A 16,360-nucleotide genomic window follows, 5' to 3' on the forward strand; every position below is an offset into this window, starting at 1 on the left:
AAAACGACTTTTATTGAGCATAAGATAAAAGTAGGTAAACAATCGGGTCAGAAGAGACTTCACGTTTGAGCCCCCCTATAGCATGTCATTGGACCACCACTGATGTATATAAAAATAAATCACAACAACTGCAGTACATACAAATTCTAGTCAACACCATGGCTGGTCTTGATTTTACAGCCCAAAAAAACATTCTTGCCGTAACAGGAAAGCCACATAAGGCTGAGTATTTAAAATGAGTTATTATTTTAGGCTGCAAAATGAAGCTCAATAACCTTACACAGTTCCGTAGTAATTTTCCATAAGAAAAAAAAATCGCGTTGGGCTACACTCTGCATTAATCACCATGAATACCATAAAGTGAGCGATACCCAAGTTTTGACCTCTCCACCTAAAACAGAGATTTCAGTTTTGCATGGTTGTAAGAACGTTACACTTTCTTAGCGTCTTACATCTAGGGAGTCAATTGGTGAGCCTTGTCATAGTTCTCAGTGCTTCTTACCTGCAGTGGCCATTATGAAATCAAACAATGGTGTTCCTCTTCCCCAGTGGCATCATAAAATGGAACCATTGGGGGAATGCAGCTGTGTGGCCCACTTTTTTTACACCATCCTCTATAAAGTGGTTATCTGTTGGCATAGAATGATCGTTTTTTAGGGCTTTCTTAACAGAGTTGATCAGTCTTCAGTTAAACAACTATTGCAAATGAGAAAGCAACAGAAGAACCCATTAAACTGATCTACTTTTGAGATGGATGGCCACGTCATTTTTGATTTCTTCTGCTTTTGGGAAAATTGCACATTTTATAGAAATGTAAATACTGGCACTTTTTTGTGAATAGTTGACCATCTGGAGTGTCCCTGAACAGTCCTGCTCTGTTCTTTTTTTTGTATCATAAAGACGCAGTAGAATCTAAATAGGACTGCGCAGCTTGAGGCTGCGTGCAGAACATACAAACTACTACAGACTCCGTCAGATCACGTGTACCCACTTTGACTTGTCTCTAAATAAAGCCTTCATTTGAATCCATTTTTATAATCTATTTTTATTGAAGTCAATCACCTTTCAAAAATAGGCATGTCCTTTTTCTGAGTAACTAGACTGGATACCCACATTGCCTCCCATAACTATATAAATAGCATTTACTGTGCTGGTATGTAAAGTCACAGTATTTCCATTATATTTGCATTTATAGTTCTAGTTGTGGTACCATTCGAGGATCAGATGCTATAAACAAATTGTTCTTCGTTTGTCTCTGGGATTTTGGGGTGAGGTCTGCTTTCTGTAGTTCTTTACAAATACCTCCTACTGGACCCCTCAATCCTCCTACTGGACTGGACCCCTCAATCCTCCTACTGGACCCCTCAATCCTACTGGACCCCTCAATCCTCCTACTGGACCCCTCATTAATCCTACTGGACCCCTCTATCCTCCTACTGGACCCCTCATTAATCCTCCTACTGGACCCCTCATTAATCCTACTGGACCCCTCATTAATCCTCCTACTGGACCCCTCATTCATCCTACTGGACCCCTCATTCATCCTTCTGGACCACCTCAATCCTCCTGCTGGACCCCTCAATCCTCCTGTAGCACTCTCCACACTGTAAAATGTACAACACATTGGACAAGCAGAATGAGATTTTGCGATGGCCACAGTAGCAGGATAAGCTGGGAACTTAATTGCAGGGTTCTTGCAATCGGATTCCCTGTAACATAAAGGAATAAAGCAAGAGATTTAGCTCCATCAAGAACTGGAATAGTAGCTTTAAGTTGATTAAATCTTTCGGGATTTTAGATATGGGCTTTAGCTTTTAAAGTACACAATGGTATGAAGGCAGGGCCATCTTAATAGCATCATGGGCCCCTGGGCAAAGTAATGCTCTGGGGCCCCTATAATGATGACAGTGCAGGTAAACAGACATTAAGTAGGTAGGAGGCAGACTGCCTCCCCTTTGCATCCATCACTCTCTGTGCCATCATGGGGCCCACAATTTCTGGGCAGTGTGGGCTCAAGGACCAGCTGCTTTGAGGAAAGTGCAGGGGCCCCCCATGCAGCTGGGGCCCCTGGGCAGGGCCCAGGTGTGCCCTCTCATTAAGACAGCCCTGTATGAAGGGGCCCTAAAGCAACCTTCAGCACTACCTGAAACCTATCAAAGCCTCAATCTTTCAGGATTTTTGATATGGGCTTTAGCTTTTAAAGTACACAATGGTATGAAGGCAGGGCCATCTTAATAGCATTGTTTTTAATGAACCAGTCAGCACACCCATTATGACCTGTATTTTACATTCCCAAATTGGATCTGGTGAAAGTTCATTAAAGTATTTCTAGAACCCAATTTTTTTTTTTACATTTTGGATAGAATGGGGAAAAAGGTTAGAACCTCCCTCTCGGGTTTTACTGCTATTCAGGGCTCTGTCACTTTCTGTTCTGTGGACATTTTACCGGACAGGTAGTAAGAGAAAACTTACCTAGCTATACGTTGTCTCGCTGATCAGCCAATAGGGGCGCGATCGCCGCCGGGCACCTGCGATCGCTCGTTACAGAGCGAGGACCGCAAGCTGTGTGTGTAAACACACAGCTCCCGGTCCTGTCAGGGGGAGAAATGCCTGACCGTCTGTTCATACAATGTATGAACAGCGATTAGACATTTCCCTCACTCAGTCCCACCCCCCCTTCAGTTAGAACACACCCAGGGAACATGCTTAACCCCTTCCCCGCCCCCTCGTGTTAACCCCTTCCCTGCCAGTGGCATTCTTATAGTAATCAATGGATTTTTATAGCACTGATCGCTATAAAAATGCCAATGGTCCCAAAAATGTGTCAAAAGAAATCGCTGATCGCCGCCATTACTAGTAAAAAAAAAAATATTAACAAAAATGCCATAAAACTATGCCCTATTTTGTAGACGCTACAACTTTTGCGCAAACCAATCAATAAACGCTTATTGCGATTTTTTTTTTTTTTAACCAAAATGACGAAGAATACGTATCAGCCTAAACTGAGGAAAAAAAAAATTTATATATATTTTTGGGGATATTTATTATAGCAAAAAGTAAAAAATATATTTTTTTTTCAAAATTTTCGCTTTATTTTTGTTTATAGTGCAAAAAATAAAAACCGCAGAGGTGATCAAATACCACCAAAAGAAAGCTCTGTTTGTGGGGAAAAAAGGACACCAATTTTGTTTGTGAGCCACGTCGCACAACCGCGCAATTGTCAGTTTAAGCGACGCAGTGCCGAATCGCAAAAAGGGGCCCGGTCATTGAGCAGCAATATGGTCCGGGGCTGAAGTGGTTAAAACGGGCATATCTAAGTTTGCAGGCATCCGGTCCCCATAGACCGTCCTCCGCACCGCCATCGACGTCATCCCTTCCACAATGCGCTCCATGAGCGCTCCAAGCCTCACTTTCAGATCGCTCTACTGCAGGGGAGTGTGATAAAGAGCATGCTATCTCTGTAACCATTGCACCTATCGAAATGTGGCAAAGTGAAGCAATCGCTCCATTGTTGTATCCAACTGCAGTAAAACTTGACAGGAGTTTCTTTTCCTACTCTATAGCTATACTTAAACATCTTTTCTCATAACTCTATGGCAGTTGGTGGTGAGGTCTCTTCAAATACCTGGGTGTGCACATCTGTCCCTCGTTTTCTGCTGGATTTTTATGTCACAACGAGTGCAATATGTGGAGTAAACCTATCCCAGGGAGGAAAATAAACTCTTGCGTGGTCTCACTATATTGGGCCTTTAAAGGGGTTGTAAAGGTAAAAAAAAAAATCCCTAAATAGCTTCCTTTACCTTAGTGCAGTCCTTCTTCACTTACCTCACCCTTCGATTTTTTTCTTTTAAATGTCCTTATTTCTTCTGAGAAATCCTCACTTCCTGTTCTTCTGTCAGTAACACCACACCGTAATAGGAGGCTTTCTCCCTGGTGTGGAGAAAGCCTCTTGAGGGGGCGAGCAGGATGGTCAGGACGCTTTCTACTTTGCAGATAGAGAAAGGAGCTGTGTGTTAGTGGGCGTCCTGACACTCCTGCTCGCCCCCTCAAGAGGCTTTCTCCACAGCAGGGAGAAAGTGCCGCATCACTGTGTGTAGTAACAGACCGAAGAACAGGAAGTGAGGATTTCTCAGAAGAAATAAGGACATTTAAAAGCGAAATTGAAGGATGAGGTAAGTGAAGGAGGACTGCACTAAGGTAAAGGAAGCTATTCAGGGAAATCTTTTTTTTTTTTTTTTTTTTTTTTTTTTTTACCTTTACAACCCCTTTAAAGCGGGAGTTCACCCATAAAAAATTTTTTACCCTTAGATTGAGGCTCATTTTGTCTAGGGGAATCGGCTAGTTGTTTTAAAATCGAAGCTGTACTTACCGTTTTAGAGAACGATCTTCTCCGCCGCTTCCGGGTATGGGTCTTCTGGACTGGGCATTCCTATTTTGATTGACCGTCTTCCGACAGGCTTCCGACGGTCTCATCTATCGCATCACGAGTAGCCGAAAGAAGCCGAACGTCGGTGCCGCTCTATACGGCGCCTGCTCACCGACGTTCGGCTACTTTCGGAAAATCGTGACGCGATGGATGCGACCGTCGGAAGCCTGTCGGAAGACTGTCAATCAAAATAGGAACGCGCAGTCCCGAAGACCATACCCGGAAGCGGCGGAGAAGATGCATCTCTAAAACGGTAAGTACAGCTTCGATTTTAAAAAAAAACAGCCGATTCCCCTAGACAAAATGAGCATGAATCTAAGGTTAAAAAATGTTATTTCCGGGTGAACCTCCACTTTAAGCTATATAAGAAGTTGGATGAGTTCCCCAGTTTTCCTGTAGCCCCGTGTCACTGTTCAGACCAGTAGAGAGATCATCTGGCACATTACGTGCCAGTACTTAGAGCATGAAAAGCTCTACTTTAATTTGCTTGGAGTTGTTCAATATATACTGTATGTAAACCAACTGACAACCATTTTATGAGAGACCAATAGTCAACATCGCCCCAAAAAATTCTGCAAATTTAATCCTTTTAGATTACAATATAAATTTAACTGAGAATGCAATTGGGCTAAAAATTATTTACTAGTATATATTTGAAAAGGGTATGGCCACCCAAGTGTGTAATGCCTTGTACACACAATCGGAATTTCCGATGAAAAAAGTCAGACGGACTTCCATCGGAAATTCCGACCGTGTGTATGCCCATCTGAGTTTTTCCATCGGAAATTCCGAGGAATTCCATCGGAGTTTACATAGAGAACATGTTCTCCTTTCCTCCGTCGGAATTCCGATGCGAGTTTGGTCGGGCGAAAGCCTGATTGTGTGTACGAGGCATAACTCTATATTCGTAGTTCAGTGGTTCATAGACCGGTGACTGAGAAGTACTGCTGTGGATGGCCAGTGATGCTATACTTGGTTTCTTGTCTGTATAAGAGGGCGGGAGGAATGAAAACTTTCAGAATGCCGGGCGATGACGTACCTTGGGTGTCTTGTCGGCTGCTGGTGGTGATGTAATGAAAAGGGAAGCATGCCAGCAGCTAGGGATTGGCAGTAGGGAGCTCACACTGTATGAGGGAGATGCAGCATAATAGAGGGAGGGTGGACACGTGTGGTGGTCCTTCATGAAAGCAGACACAGGGCTTCACATATGCAGTCTTGTCTCTGTAGATGCAGCCCATCTGTGCTTTGGTGATACCGATCTATGGATTTCTAACAGTCAAAATCGGGTATATCAGAACAAATTGTAAACATTTGTTTAAAGTTGCATTCTTAAGCTCCATCTTTGTTAATCCCATAGTTTCCTTTTTGTACGGCCTTGATCGAGTTTGCTTCACAGGTTCTCTTTAACCACTTGGCACGTACAGGCACATTGGCGTACCTGTACGTCCCTGCCTAGACGTGGGTCGGGGGTCCGATCGGGACCCCCCCCGCTACACGCGGCGGTCGGGTTCCCTCGAGGAGCGATCCGGGACGACGGCGCGGCTATTTGTTTATAGTCGCGATCGCTCCCCGGAGCTGAAGAACGGGGAGAGCCGTATGTAAACACGGCTTCCCCGTGCTTCACTATGGCGCTGCATCGATCGAGTGATCCCCTTTATAGGGGAGACTCGATCAATGACGTCATTCCTACAGCCACACCCCCCTACAGTTGTAAACACACACTAAGTGTGCACTAAATCCTACAGCGCCACCTGTGGTTAACTCCCAAACTGCAACTGTCATTTTCACAATAAAGAATGCAATTTAAATGCATTTTTTGCTGTGAAAATGACAATGGTTCCAAAAATGTGTCAAAATTGTCCGAAGTGTCCGCCATAATGTCGCAGTCACGAAAAAAATTGCTGATCGCCGCCATTAGTAGTAAAAAAAAAAAAAAATTAATAAAAATGCAATAAAACTATCCCCTATTTTGTAAACGCTATAAATTTTGCGCAAACCAATCGATAAACGCTTATTGCGATTTTTTTTTACCAAAAATAGGTACAAGAATACGTATTGGCCTAAACTGAGGAAAAAAAAAATGTTATATGTTTTTGGGGGATATTTATTATAGCAAAAAGTAAAAAATATTGCATTTTTTTGAAAATTGTCGCTCTATTTTTGTTTATAGCGCAAAAAATAAAAACCGCCGAGGTGATCAAATACCACCAAAAGAAATCTCTATTTGTGGGGAAAAAAGGACGCCAATTTTGTTTGGGAGCCACGTCGCACGACCGCGCAATTGTCTGTTAAAGCGACGCAATCCCGAACTGTAAAAACACCTTGGGTCTTTAGACAGCATATTGGTCCGGTCCTTAAGTGGTTAAACTGATAGCTAGAGAAGATCAATATACCATTTGGTATGGTGCAGGGAAATTGGTATCAGTTGGGAATTCTAGGTTTGCAGGAACAAGATTTGTGTGCGTATTTGAGGAAGCCGATCTGTTGTTACTATTTACCATCTGTTTCAAGTCCAAAAATATTGCAACTTGGGCTGTAATTACGCTAAGAGAATTTCCATTAAAGGAGAACCACGTTTATATTTTCAGTGAGTACACATCCCTTAGTAATATTTTATGTGACATTTATAGACTTGAATATACATTGTGTATGCTTACTGTTCATTATTTGTAATGATCTTTTATAATCAAATTGTTGATTCTCCATCTAATGGCTCAGACAGTGAGAGTCACGACCTTGCTGATGGACCTAAGACTGTTTGAATGCCAGAAGTTTAAAGCCCCTCCAAGTCTTCTCTTTCTGTTCCCTGCATGGGTCCTTCAGGTGTCCGCATCAGTCTGCGTGACGTGGACACTTCCAGTGGAACGTTCAGTGGAGGGCAGTCTCAGGGGGCCATTTTAGTACTGGATTCCCCCTCCCCCACAAATTAGGGTGTTGTGGGACCTGGATGGGGGGATTTAGGTGGCTTCTAAAGGTAAGCATACTGCAAAGCCTAGCAGTATGGATTATTAGAGGGAGAGATCGAGGGGTGGGTGGTAAGAAATTCTGGCAATTAACAATTAAGACAGTGGTAGGGTTCAGTAACAGAAGGGGAATGTGTTCATCTCTATTTAATGCAAATTTTTAAATCTTAATGTACAGCTTTTGCTTAGACTTAAAGGGGTTGTAAAGGTAATTTTTTGTTTTCCCTAAATAGCTTCCTTTACCTTAGTGCAGTCCTCCTTCACTTACCTCATCCTTCCATTTTGCTTTTAAATGTCCTTATTTCTTCTGAGAAATCCTCACTTCCTTTTCTTCTGTCTGTAACTCCACACAGTAATGCAAGGCTTTCTCCCTGGTGTGGAGAAAGCCTCTTGAGGGGGAGGGGGAAAGTCAGGACACTCTCTACTTTGCAGATAGAGAAAGGAGCTGTGTGTTAGTGGGCGTCCTGAATCTCCTGCTCGCCCCCTCCCCCCTCAAGAGGCTTTTTCCACACCAGGAAGAAAGCCTTGCATTACTGTGTGGAGTTATAGACAGAAGAACAGGAAGTGAGGATTTCTCAGAAGAAATAAGGACATTTAAAAGCAAAATGGAAGAATGAGGTAAGTGAAGGAGGGGTCCCCAAATGCAGCCATGTCCCCAAATGCAGCCTTGCCCCCCCCCCCGCCACCGCCGTCTAGTTGATCAGCGCGCAGGGAACATAACCGCTTTCATTTGAATAGCTGTGTGTTCCCTGCCGCGCGTCATCATATATAGCCGCTCCCCCTTGTCCGGGCACTTTGATAGACAGATCACCCGTCCAATGCTGGGATGGGTGATCTGTCTATCAAAGTGCCCGGGGGGGGGGGCTTGGCTTTCTCTTTGGGGGCTAGACGGTGGCAGCAGCTCTCCTCTCCTACATTAGTGACATACACAAGGACTGCTCTGCTCCCCTCTCGGGTGAAAAAAAGTATCGGGTGAAGCATCTGGAGCATTTGCGCGAGTCGATACCGATACTAGTATTGGTACCGGGACAACCCTATGGCTTACCTACCCAACTGACCATAGAACAGTTGCAGACACCATACGAAAATAGTGGTCAGCCAACCCAGCTGAAAATGGCAAGATTGGCTAATATCCTTATGTCATGCCTATGTACACTGTAACATATATAAATAAAAAAAAAATTGCATTGCCTTCAGCAGTCTTATTGTTCAAAAAGAAAGAAAAACAAAATGGCAGCGTAAATTTCATGGCACTGTTTACATCCCTCATCAGAGATGTCAAGCCCCATACACACTATCGGTTTTCCTGAAGGTTTTTCTCTTCAGGTTTACCAAAATGTAGTGCAAGGGCCTGCCTGATTGCATACAAATTGACACTCTTGAGGTTTGACCTTATATTAGATGGTTTTTGGTAAACCTGAGGAGAAAAACCTGCAGTAAAACTGATAGTGTGTATGGCCCCGTACACACGACCGAGTTTCTCGGCAGAATTCAGCCAGAAACTCGGTCGGAGCTGGATTCTGGCGAGAAACTCGGTCGTGTGTACACTTTTCAGCGAGGAAGCCGACGAGGAACTCGTCGGGCCGAAAAGAGAACATGTTCTCTATTTTCTCGTTAGTCAATGGGAAAAGTCGGCCCGCCGAGTTCCTCGGCGGCTTCCACACTGAACTCGACGAGGAACTCGATGTGTTTGGCACGTCGAGTTCCTCGGTCGTGTGTACGGGGCCTATGAGGCTTAAGAGGGAATAGCAAAATGAGTCATGACCGCTCGAGGAGATGCAGCTGGGCTGAGAGCACAAGCAGGCCCTGTAATTATTTAGTTATGGGGTCCCGTCGAGTGTTATTACGATTCTTTATGGATGGATAAATCCCAGTTGTCATGTAGCCAATTACATTAATGGAAACCTGTCATTAGAAATTATATGGACTACTGTTGCTTAACCACTTCGATACCAGGTACTTTCCCGTCTTCCTGCCCAGGCCAATTTGGCACTTTTTAAATGACAATTGCGTGATCATGCTACGCTGTACCCAAACAATTTTTTTATCATTTTCCTACTACAAATAGAGCTTTATTTTGGTGGCATTTGATCACCTCTGCGGTTTTTATTTTTTGCTAAACAAATAAAAAAAAGACCAACAATTTTGAAAGACAAAAACATTTTTTTCTTTGTTTCTGTTATAAAATGTTGTAAATATGTTATAAAATGTTGTAAATATGTTTTCTCCTTCACTGATGGGCACTGATGAGTGGCACTGGCAGGCATTGCTGGTATCCACTGATTGCCATCTGCCTGGTGGTTCAGGGTGGCATACCTGGTGGGGGTCCTTTGTGGGCATCCCTGGCGGGCGTTCGTGGGGGGGGGGCTGCGCTGCTAAACAGTTGGCACAGACCCCCCCTGTCAGGAGAGCCACCGATTGGCTCTCCTCTACTCGCGTCTGACAGACTGTGATCAGCCATGATTGGACATGGCTGATCACGTCACATGACGCCCAGTCAGGATAACTGAACCACTGCCCGGCCGTCATTTTGCTATAGGCCGGATGGGGAAGTGGTTAAAGTGAACCTAAAGCCACAACTGTTATTTTAGTTGTGAATATCTGCAGAAGGTTAATAACTCCTGACAGGGTTTACTGCTGTCAGGGAATTGGTTATAGCATTTCATTTCCGGTCTGGTAACCTTATCCTTAAAGCTTGAGGTAAAAGGAGATCTCTCGAACAGAGCACCAAATAGATATAAATCCTGACAGGGGTTGTAAACCTTCCCTACTTTATCCAAAACCAAGATGAAAGTATTGGTGATGGATGCACAAACTCATTATAAAAAATGTGGTTGCCCGGTTGTTTAGGGCCATTTACTGGCTTTGAAGCGGGTATAAGAAAGACGGCCCCAGATCTTCATCTTAAAAAAACAAGACAACAGTAGCGGCTCCCAGATTTCTAAACTCCCTGATTATTCTGATTTATCCTGATGGTGCTTGCTAGTTCCTGAATTCTTTATCAGTGTTTCCACCTTTTGCATGAAAGCACATCAAGTTTTCCTGCCTTCTTGCCTCCCACTTGATTGTATGGCACCAGAATTTGTTCTGGGTGTAATCCTGCGTCTAGGAAAATGCGTCACTCTAGCTGTCGGCTCACAGCTCCGCTTCTCATTAGACTGACTGTCACTTCCTGGCAGGAAGGACAGTGTCCCATCTCCTTCCAGAAGATGACACCTCCAATTGCCCTGGGCAAATTCAGCAACAAAAGCTTTCATTGATTGGTAATTGGCATATACAGTTCATGTGTAACCCATTCATTTTACTACAAAGTCTTCATTTTTTGTTTTGCGTTTTCATAAGTGAGACTTGCAGGTTTCAGGAACCTGCTTCTTATTATGGAAAACACTCTTTTTTAACACTTTGGTTAGGTTGTTACCCTGACAGTTGCAGATGTTGGTTATACAGTATACGTAACTCAATATAAGGCTACTGTGTGGGGTTTTCTTTTTTTTTTTTACTCCTGTTTAGCTTTAATCCAGTCTTAAAGGCGAAGGGGAGGGGATATGGGGCTGTGGCTGGATGTGATGGAGCATGTTACACCCTAAATACAAGTGTAAAGTTTAACCACTTCAATACCAGACACTTTCACCCCCTTCCTGCCCAAGCCATTTTTCAGCTTTCAGCGCTGTCAAACGTTGACAATTGTGCGGTAATGCAACACTGAACCCAAATGACATTTTAATCATACTTGCCCTACAAATAGAGCTTTCTTTTGGTGGTATTTGATTACCTCTGCGGTTTTTATTTTTTTGCGCTATAAACAAAAGAAGAGCGACAATTTTGGAAAAAAGGCAATATTTTTAACTATTTTTGCTATAATAAATATATATAAAAAATGTCCTCAGTTTTGGCCGATACGTATTCTTCTAAATATTTTTGTTAAAAAAAAAACACAATAAGCGTATATTGATTGGTTTGCGTAAAAGTTATAGCGGCTATAAAATGGGGTATAGATTTATAGCATTTTTTTATTTTTTTTTACTAGTAATGGCGGCGATCAGCGATTTTTATCGTGACTGCGATATTATGGCGGACACTTTTGACACTATTTTCGGACCATTCACATTTATACAGCGAACAGTGCTATAAATATGCACTGATTACTATGTATATGTGACTGGCAGGGAAGGGGTTAAATGTGTACCCTAGTGCTGTGATCCGACTTCCTCATAGAGGGTGGCTACATTCCTTCTTCCTGGTCCCACTGTAGGCAAATATGTAGCCACCCTCTCTTGCTCATGCCTGAGGTGGACTGTGGAATTTGAACTACTGAATTTGTTGTGTTTCTAGATTATTAGCTAGATTCAGAGAGGGTGTCCTAACTTTGCAGCGGCGTAGCGTATCGTGTTTACACTACGCCGCCGTAAGTTAGCGAGGCAAGTACATGATTCTCAAAGTACTTGCCTGCTAAGTTACGGCGGCGTAGCGTAAATCGGGCGGGCGTAAGGGCAGCTAATTCATATTTGGCTGAGGGGGCGTGTTTTAGGTTAATGGGGCTTGACCTGACGTGATTGACGTTTTTTTGGAACATCGCATGCGCCGTCCGCCTACATATCCCAGTGTGCATTGCGGCAACGTACGCCGCACGGGCCTATTGGTTTCGACGTGGACGTAAATCCCTATTCACGGACGACTTGCGCAAACAACGTAAAATTTTCGAAGCGGGAACGGCGGCCATACTTTAACATTTCTATTTCAACTATTTGATGGAATATCTTTAGGCCTGATAATGCGTTACATAAACGGCGTATCTGTACTGCGTCGGCCGGGCCTACGTACGTGAATAGGCGTATCTAGTGATTTACATATTCTACGCCGACCGCAATGGAAGCGCCACCTAGCGGCCAGCCTAAATATTGCACCCTAAATATTGCAAGCCGTCGTATCTTGGATAGGTTTAGGTTTATCTCTGTTTGAGAATACACTTAAACTTAGGTCGGCGCAGATTCCGAGTTAGGTCGGCGTATCTACTGATACGCCGACCTAACTCTTATTGAATCTAGCTATATGAGCCTTGCACATGACCGCACCCAACGTGTACAACTCAGTATGGGGCATAAAAAAGCAAATCTGACTTTTAACAAACATTCTCTGCAGGTGAATATTCAAGGTCTGTGGGTATTTAAATGAGTTATCGGTTCCCCACCAGAGAATGTTTGGAAGTTTTTTATTTTCTCTATATATATTTCCTATTTTTTGCTTGAAGTGTGTTCCTTGAAAAGATGGGTTCTTCACCGTTGCTTTTAGTTATTGCACACACGTGACTGTTGTCTATTTTCATTACCCCTACACTCAACCCTTTTACCTTTAGAGGATATCGTAAAAAAGTTTTCAGGTCTTGGGGAACTTTAAAAAAAAAAAAAAACAGTTCATCAGAGGTTTTGTCCCTTATGTTGGTGGTCAGTGGGAAGAATATCCCTTATGTTGGTGGTCAGTAGGAAGAATATCCCTTATGTTGGTGGTCAGTGGGAAGAATATCCCTTATGTTGGTGGTCAGTGGGAAGAATATCCCTTATGTTGGTGGTCAGTGGGAAGAATATCCCTTATGTTGGTGGTCAGTGGGAAGAGTGTCCATTATGTTGGTGGTCAGTGGGAAGAATGTCTCTTACATTGGTGGTCAGTGGGAAGAGTGTCCATCAGTGGCGGCTGGTGCTCAAAAATTTTGGGGGGGGCGCAAAGGAAAAAAAAAATTGCAGTCTCACTGTGCCCAAACGCAGCCACTGTTCCATGCCATTAAACGCAGTCACTGTGCCATCAATTTGCACCACTGTGCCATGCCATCAAATGCAGTCACTGTGCCATAAATTCGCACCACTGTGCCATGCCATTAAACGCAGCCACTGTGCCATCCATTGTCACCACTGTGCCATGCCATTAAACGCAGCCACTGTGCCATCCATTGTCACCACTGTGCCATGCCATTAAACGCAGCCACTGTGCCATCCATTGTCACCACTGTGCCATGCCATTAAATGTAGCCACTGTGCCATCCATTGTCACCACTGTGCCATGCCATTAAACGCAGCCACTGTGCCATCAATTGTCACCACTGTGCCCTTTAATGGTCGCCGCTGTGCCAATTGTCTCCACTGTGCCCTGTAAAGTGCCCCACGCCCGGCACTTACCTTTACTTGAGTCAGGCATCCACGTCCCACGATGTCTTCTCCCGCCCTCGATGACTGACAGGCGTCTCAGCCCATCAGGTTACCGGTAGCCAGAACCGGCCAACTGGATTGGCTGAGATGCCTGTCATCTTATCCAAGGGGTGTACAGTCTGTGCGCTCCGAGAATAAGCTTCCGGGACCCGAGGGCTGTATTGGGAAAGCCTATCAGAGCCGTTGGCTTTGATAGACATTTCCGTACAGCCAACCTGCTTGCGTTATTCATTTGGCTGGACATGAGCGCCGACCATGTGAATAACAGCGGCAGCGGCAAAAATAACATAGATTCATGCAATGCATGAATCTGTGTTATTAGACTCAGTGGCGGGGAGAGCCAGAGGGGGCGGCGCTCCAGCGCCCTCTATGGACGAACCGCCACTGGTGTCCATTATGTTGGTGGTCAGTGAGAAGAATGTCCATTATGTTGGTGGTCAGTGGGAAGAGTGTCCATTATGTTGGTGGTCAGTGGGAAGAGTGTCCATTATGTTGGTGGTCAGTGAGAAGAATGTCCATTATGTTGGTGGTCAGTGGGAAGAGTGTCCATTATGTTGGTGGTCAGTGGCAAGAGTGTCCATTATGTTGGTGGTCAGTGAGAAGAATGTCCATTATGTTGGTGGTCAGTGGGAAGAGTGTCCATTATGTTGGTGGTCAGTGGCAAGAGTGTCCATTATGTTGGTGGTCAGTGGCAAGAGTGTCCATTATGTTGGTGGTCAGTGGCAAGAGTGTCCATTATGTTGGTGGTCAGTGAGAAGAATGTCCATTATGTTGGTGGTCAGTGAGAAGAATGTCCATTATGTTGGTGGTCAGTGGGAAGAGTGTCCATTATGTTGGTGGTCAGTGGGAAGAGTGTCCATTATGTTGGTGGTCAGTGGGAAGAGTGTCCATTATGTTGGTGGTCAGTGGGAAGAGTGTCCATTATGTTGGTGGTCAGTGGGAAGAGTGTCCATTATGTTGGTGTTCAGTGGGAAGGAATGTCTCTTACATTGGTGGTCAGTGGGAAGAATGCCTTCTCTTTAAAGACAACAAAAACATAAATGTCAGGTTGCTGGTTATGCCAAGTAGCATTAACCCTGGAACTATGCAGGCACCATCAGATGGGGAAGTCATTCAGCCACAGCTCAGGGAACCCTCGAGCAAACCCTGGAGGAACCCCGGTTGAGAATGTCTGACCTACATTATGTATTTAGCAAGACTGATTGATCTTCGAGCCATTGCAAGTGAAACCTACAGAGTATCTGGTTGGGTTTAGCCCATAAGTGTGCCCTTTATTACTGTATGGGCACAAGTCAACGAGAAGGATAAGTTGAGGACTGAATTAAATCCTAAAACAAATACTTATGTGAAAACGCTTTTCCATGTGTAGTCCATCCTTATTAGCATCACAAGGCAGACTGGGCAGACACATAATTAGAAGTCCGAAGTGTCGCATGTCCTCTAATCCCCATTGTCAAATTTCCAATGGGCGTGTTTCATGCTAATACCTATTCTTTAGGGGCAGGTATGACAAAGGTGACTGGGGACTGGAAACAGAGAATTCTAAGTCTTTTTTAGTCTCTGCACTGGCAACAGAAGGGGTCCTGGGTTCGCTCTGACGTTGTTGAATGACTGCTTGTTGAAAAATTGTGTCGTTTTTAGCAGCCAAATTCTGTATGTGGTAGATCAGTTGACGATGACCATGATTAAGGGTGAGTGAATTGATTCCAAAAAGGCATTAACATAACTCCAAGGTTCCTAATTCATCTGAATAATAGAAATACAATTTATATGTAGAACTTTTACATTTAATCTTAGGAAAAAATGACTGCTCTAGGGTAAAGTAAATTGGTTCTGTTTTCATTTTTCTGTTGCCTTTAATCTCCGGTTTATATGGCCTTCTTGTGTCTTTGGCCGGAATATAACTTTTCTGGAAATTTAAAATGTCACCATCTAAAAAACAAGATTTAAATTCAATGCAGTGCTTTAATTTAACTTAAATCCCATGTCTGTCTTGTTTTTCCCAGAATCCCCCAGGCTGTCGGCAGGCTCTTCCAGCAGCAATGAAAAGTTCTCCAGCTCTGCATCCCTCTCTACAGACTTTTATGATTCGGACCGACCTGTAAGCCTCATTTCTACGGCATCTTCCGGCTCCCTTCGCGAGGGCCGCGATCTCTATGAAATTATCAGACCGGCAGAAGAGGCGCCGTTGGGTAACGCTCCATCTGGTCTGGCCATGGAGCTAGTGTCTGGGGACACCCTGCACACCACTTTCCGGGACATGCAAAGTGGATTGAAAAATTCTTACACTATGAATGGCAACAATAATGTTAACCGACGAAGCCACGGTTCTAGGTCTCTTTCTCCATTTGGGACCAAAGTTAGTGGGATTTCCAACAAACTGACCTATGTAGAACGTGTGGTGCTGGAAATATGCGAGACCGAGAGGATGTACGTTCAGGATCTGCGCAGTATTGTGGAGGTAGGTAACAGGCCATTTACAATGGCGTTATGAGAAATTCTATACTGCCCTGTGGCAGCAAATTGGAGCCCAAAACTTTTTTGGGGGTGAGATTGATTTTTAGCAAATTCTAGGTGCAATCTTGATAGTCAGGGCTTGACTGTGTCCCTACCAACATTTTTCACCCATGAGGGGTGGATTCTTTTGTCAGCTAGAAATGCATAGATTCTGAACGCATACATTATGGGGTTGGGGTGTCATAGTAACCTTTTAAAGAGAACCTGTGGGGGACAAAACTTGTTGCTGACTTGTTTTTAGGTCCTTGTTTACACTA

The 16,360-nt window shown here is 44.0% G+C and overlaps 1 protein-coding gene across 6 annotated transcripts in view; it reads left to right on the forward strand.

Annotated features, from left to right (window-relative positions):
* Window positions 1-16,360, forward strand: part of PLEKHG3 (pleckstrin homology and RhoGEF domain containing G3) — a 240,292-nt gene that overhangs the window by 153,644 nt on the left and 70,288 nt on the right. For all 6 annotated transcript variants that reach the window (XM_040333345.1, XM_040333346.1, XM_040333349.1 and 3 more), the window contains one exon: window positions 15,593-16,047. In XM_040333345.1, the coding sequence (XP_040189279.1) occupies window positions 15,593-16,047 (455 nt within the window). The remainder of the gene's footprint in view (window positions 1-15,592; window positions 16,048-16,360) is intronic.

This window comes from Rana temporaria, chromosome 13, assembly GCF_905171775.1.
Source record: "Rana temporaria chromosome 13, aRanTem1.1, whole genome shotgun sequence".
NCBI lineage: Eukaryota > Metazoa > Chordata > Amphibia > Anura > Ranidae > Rana > Rana temporaria.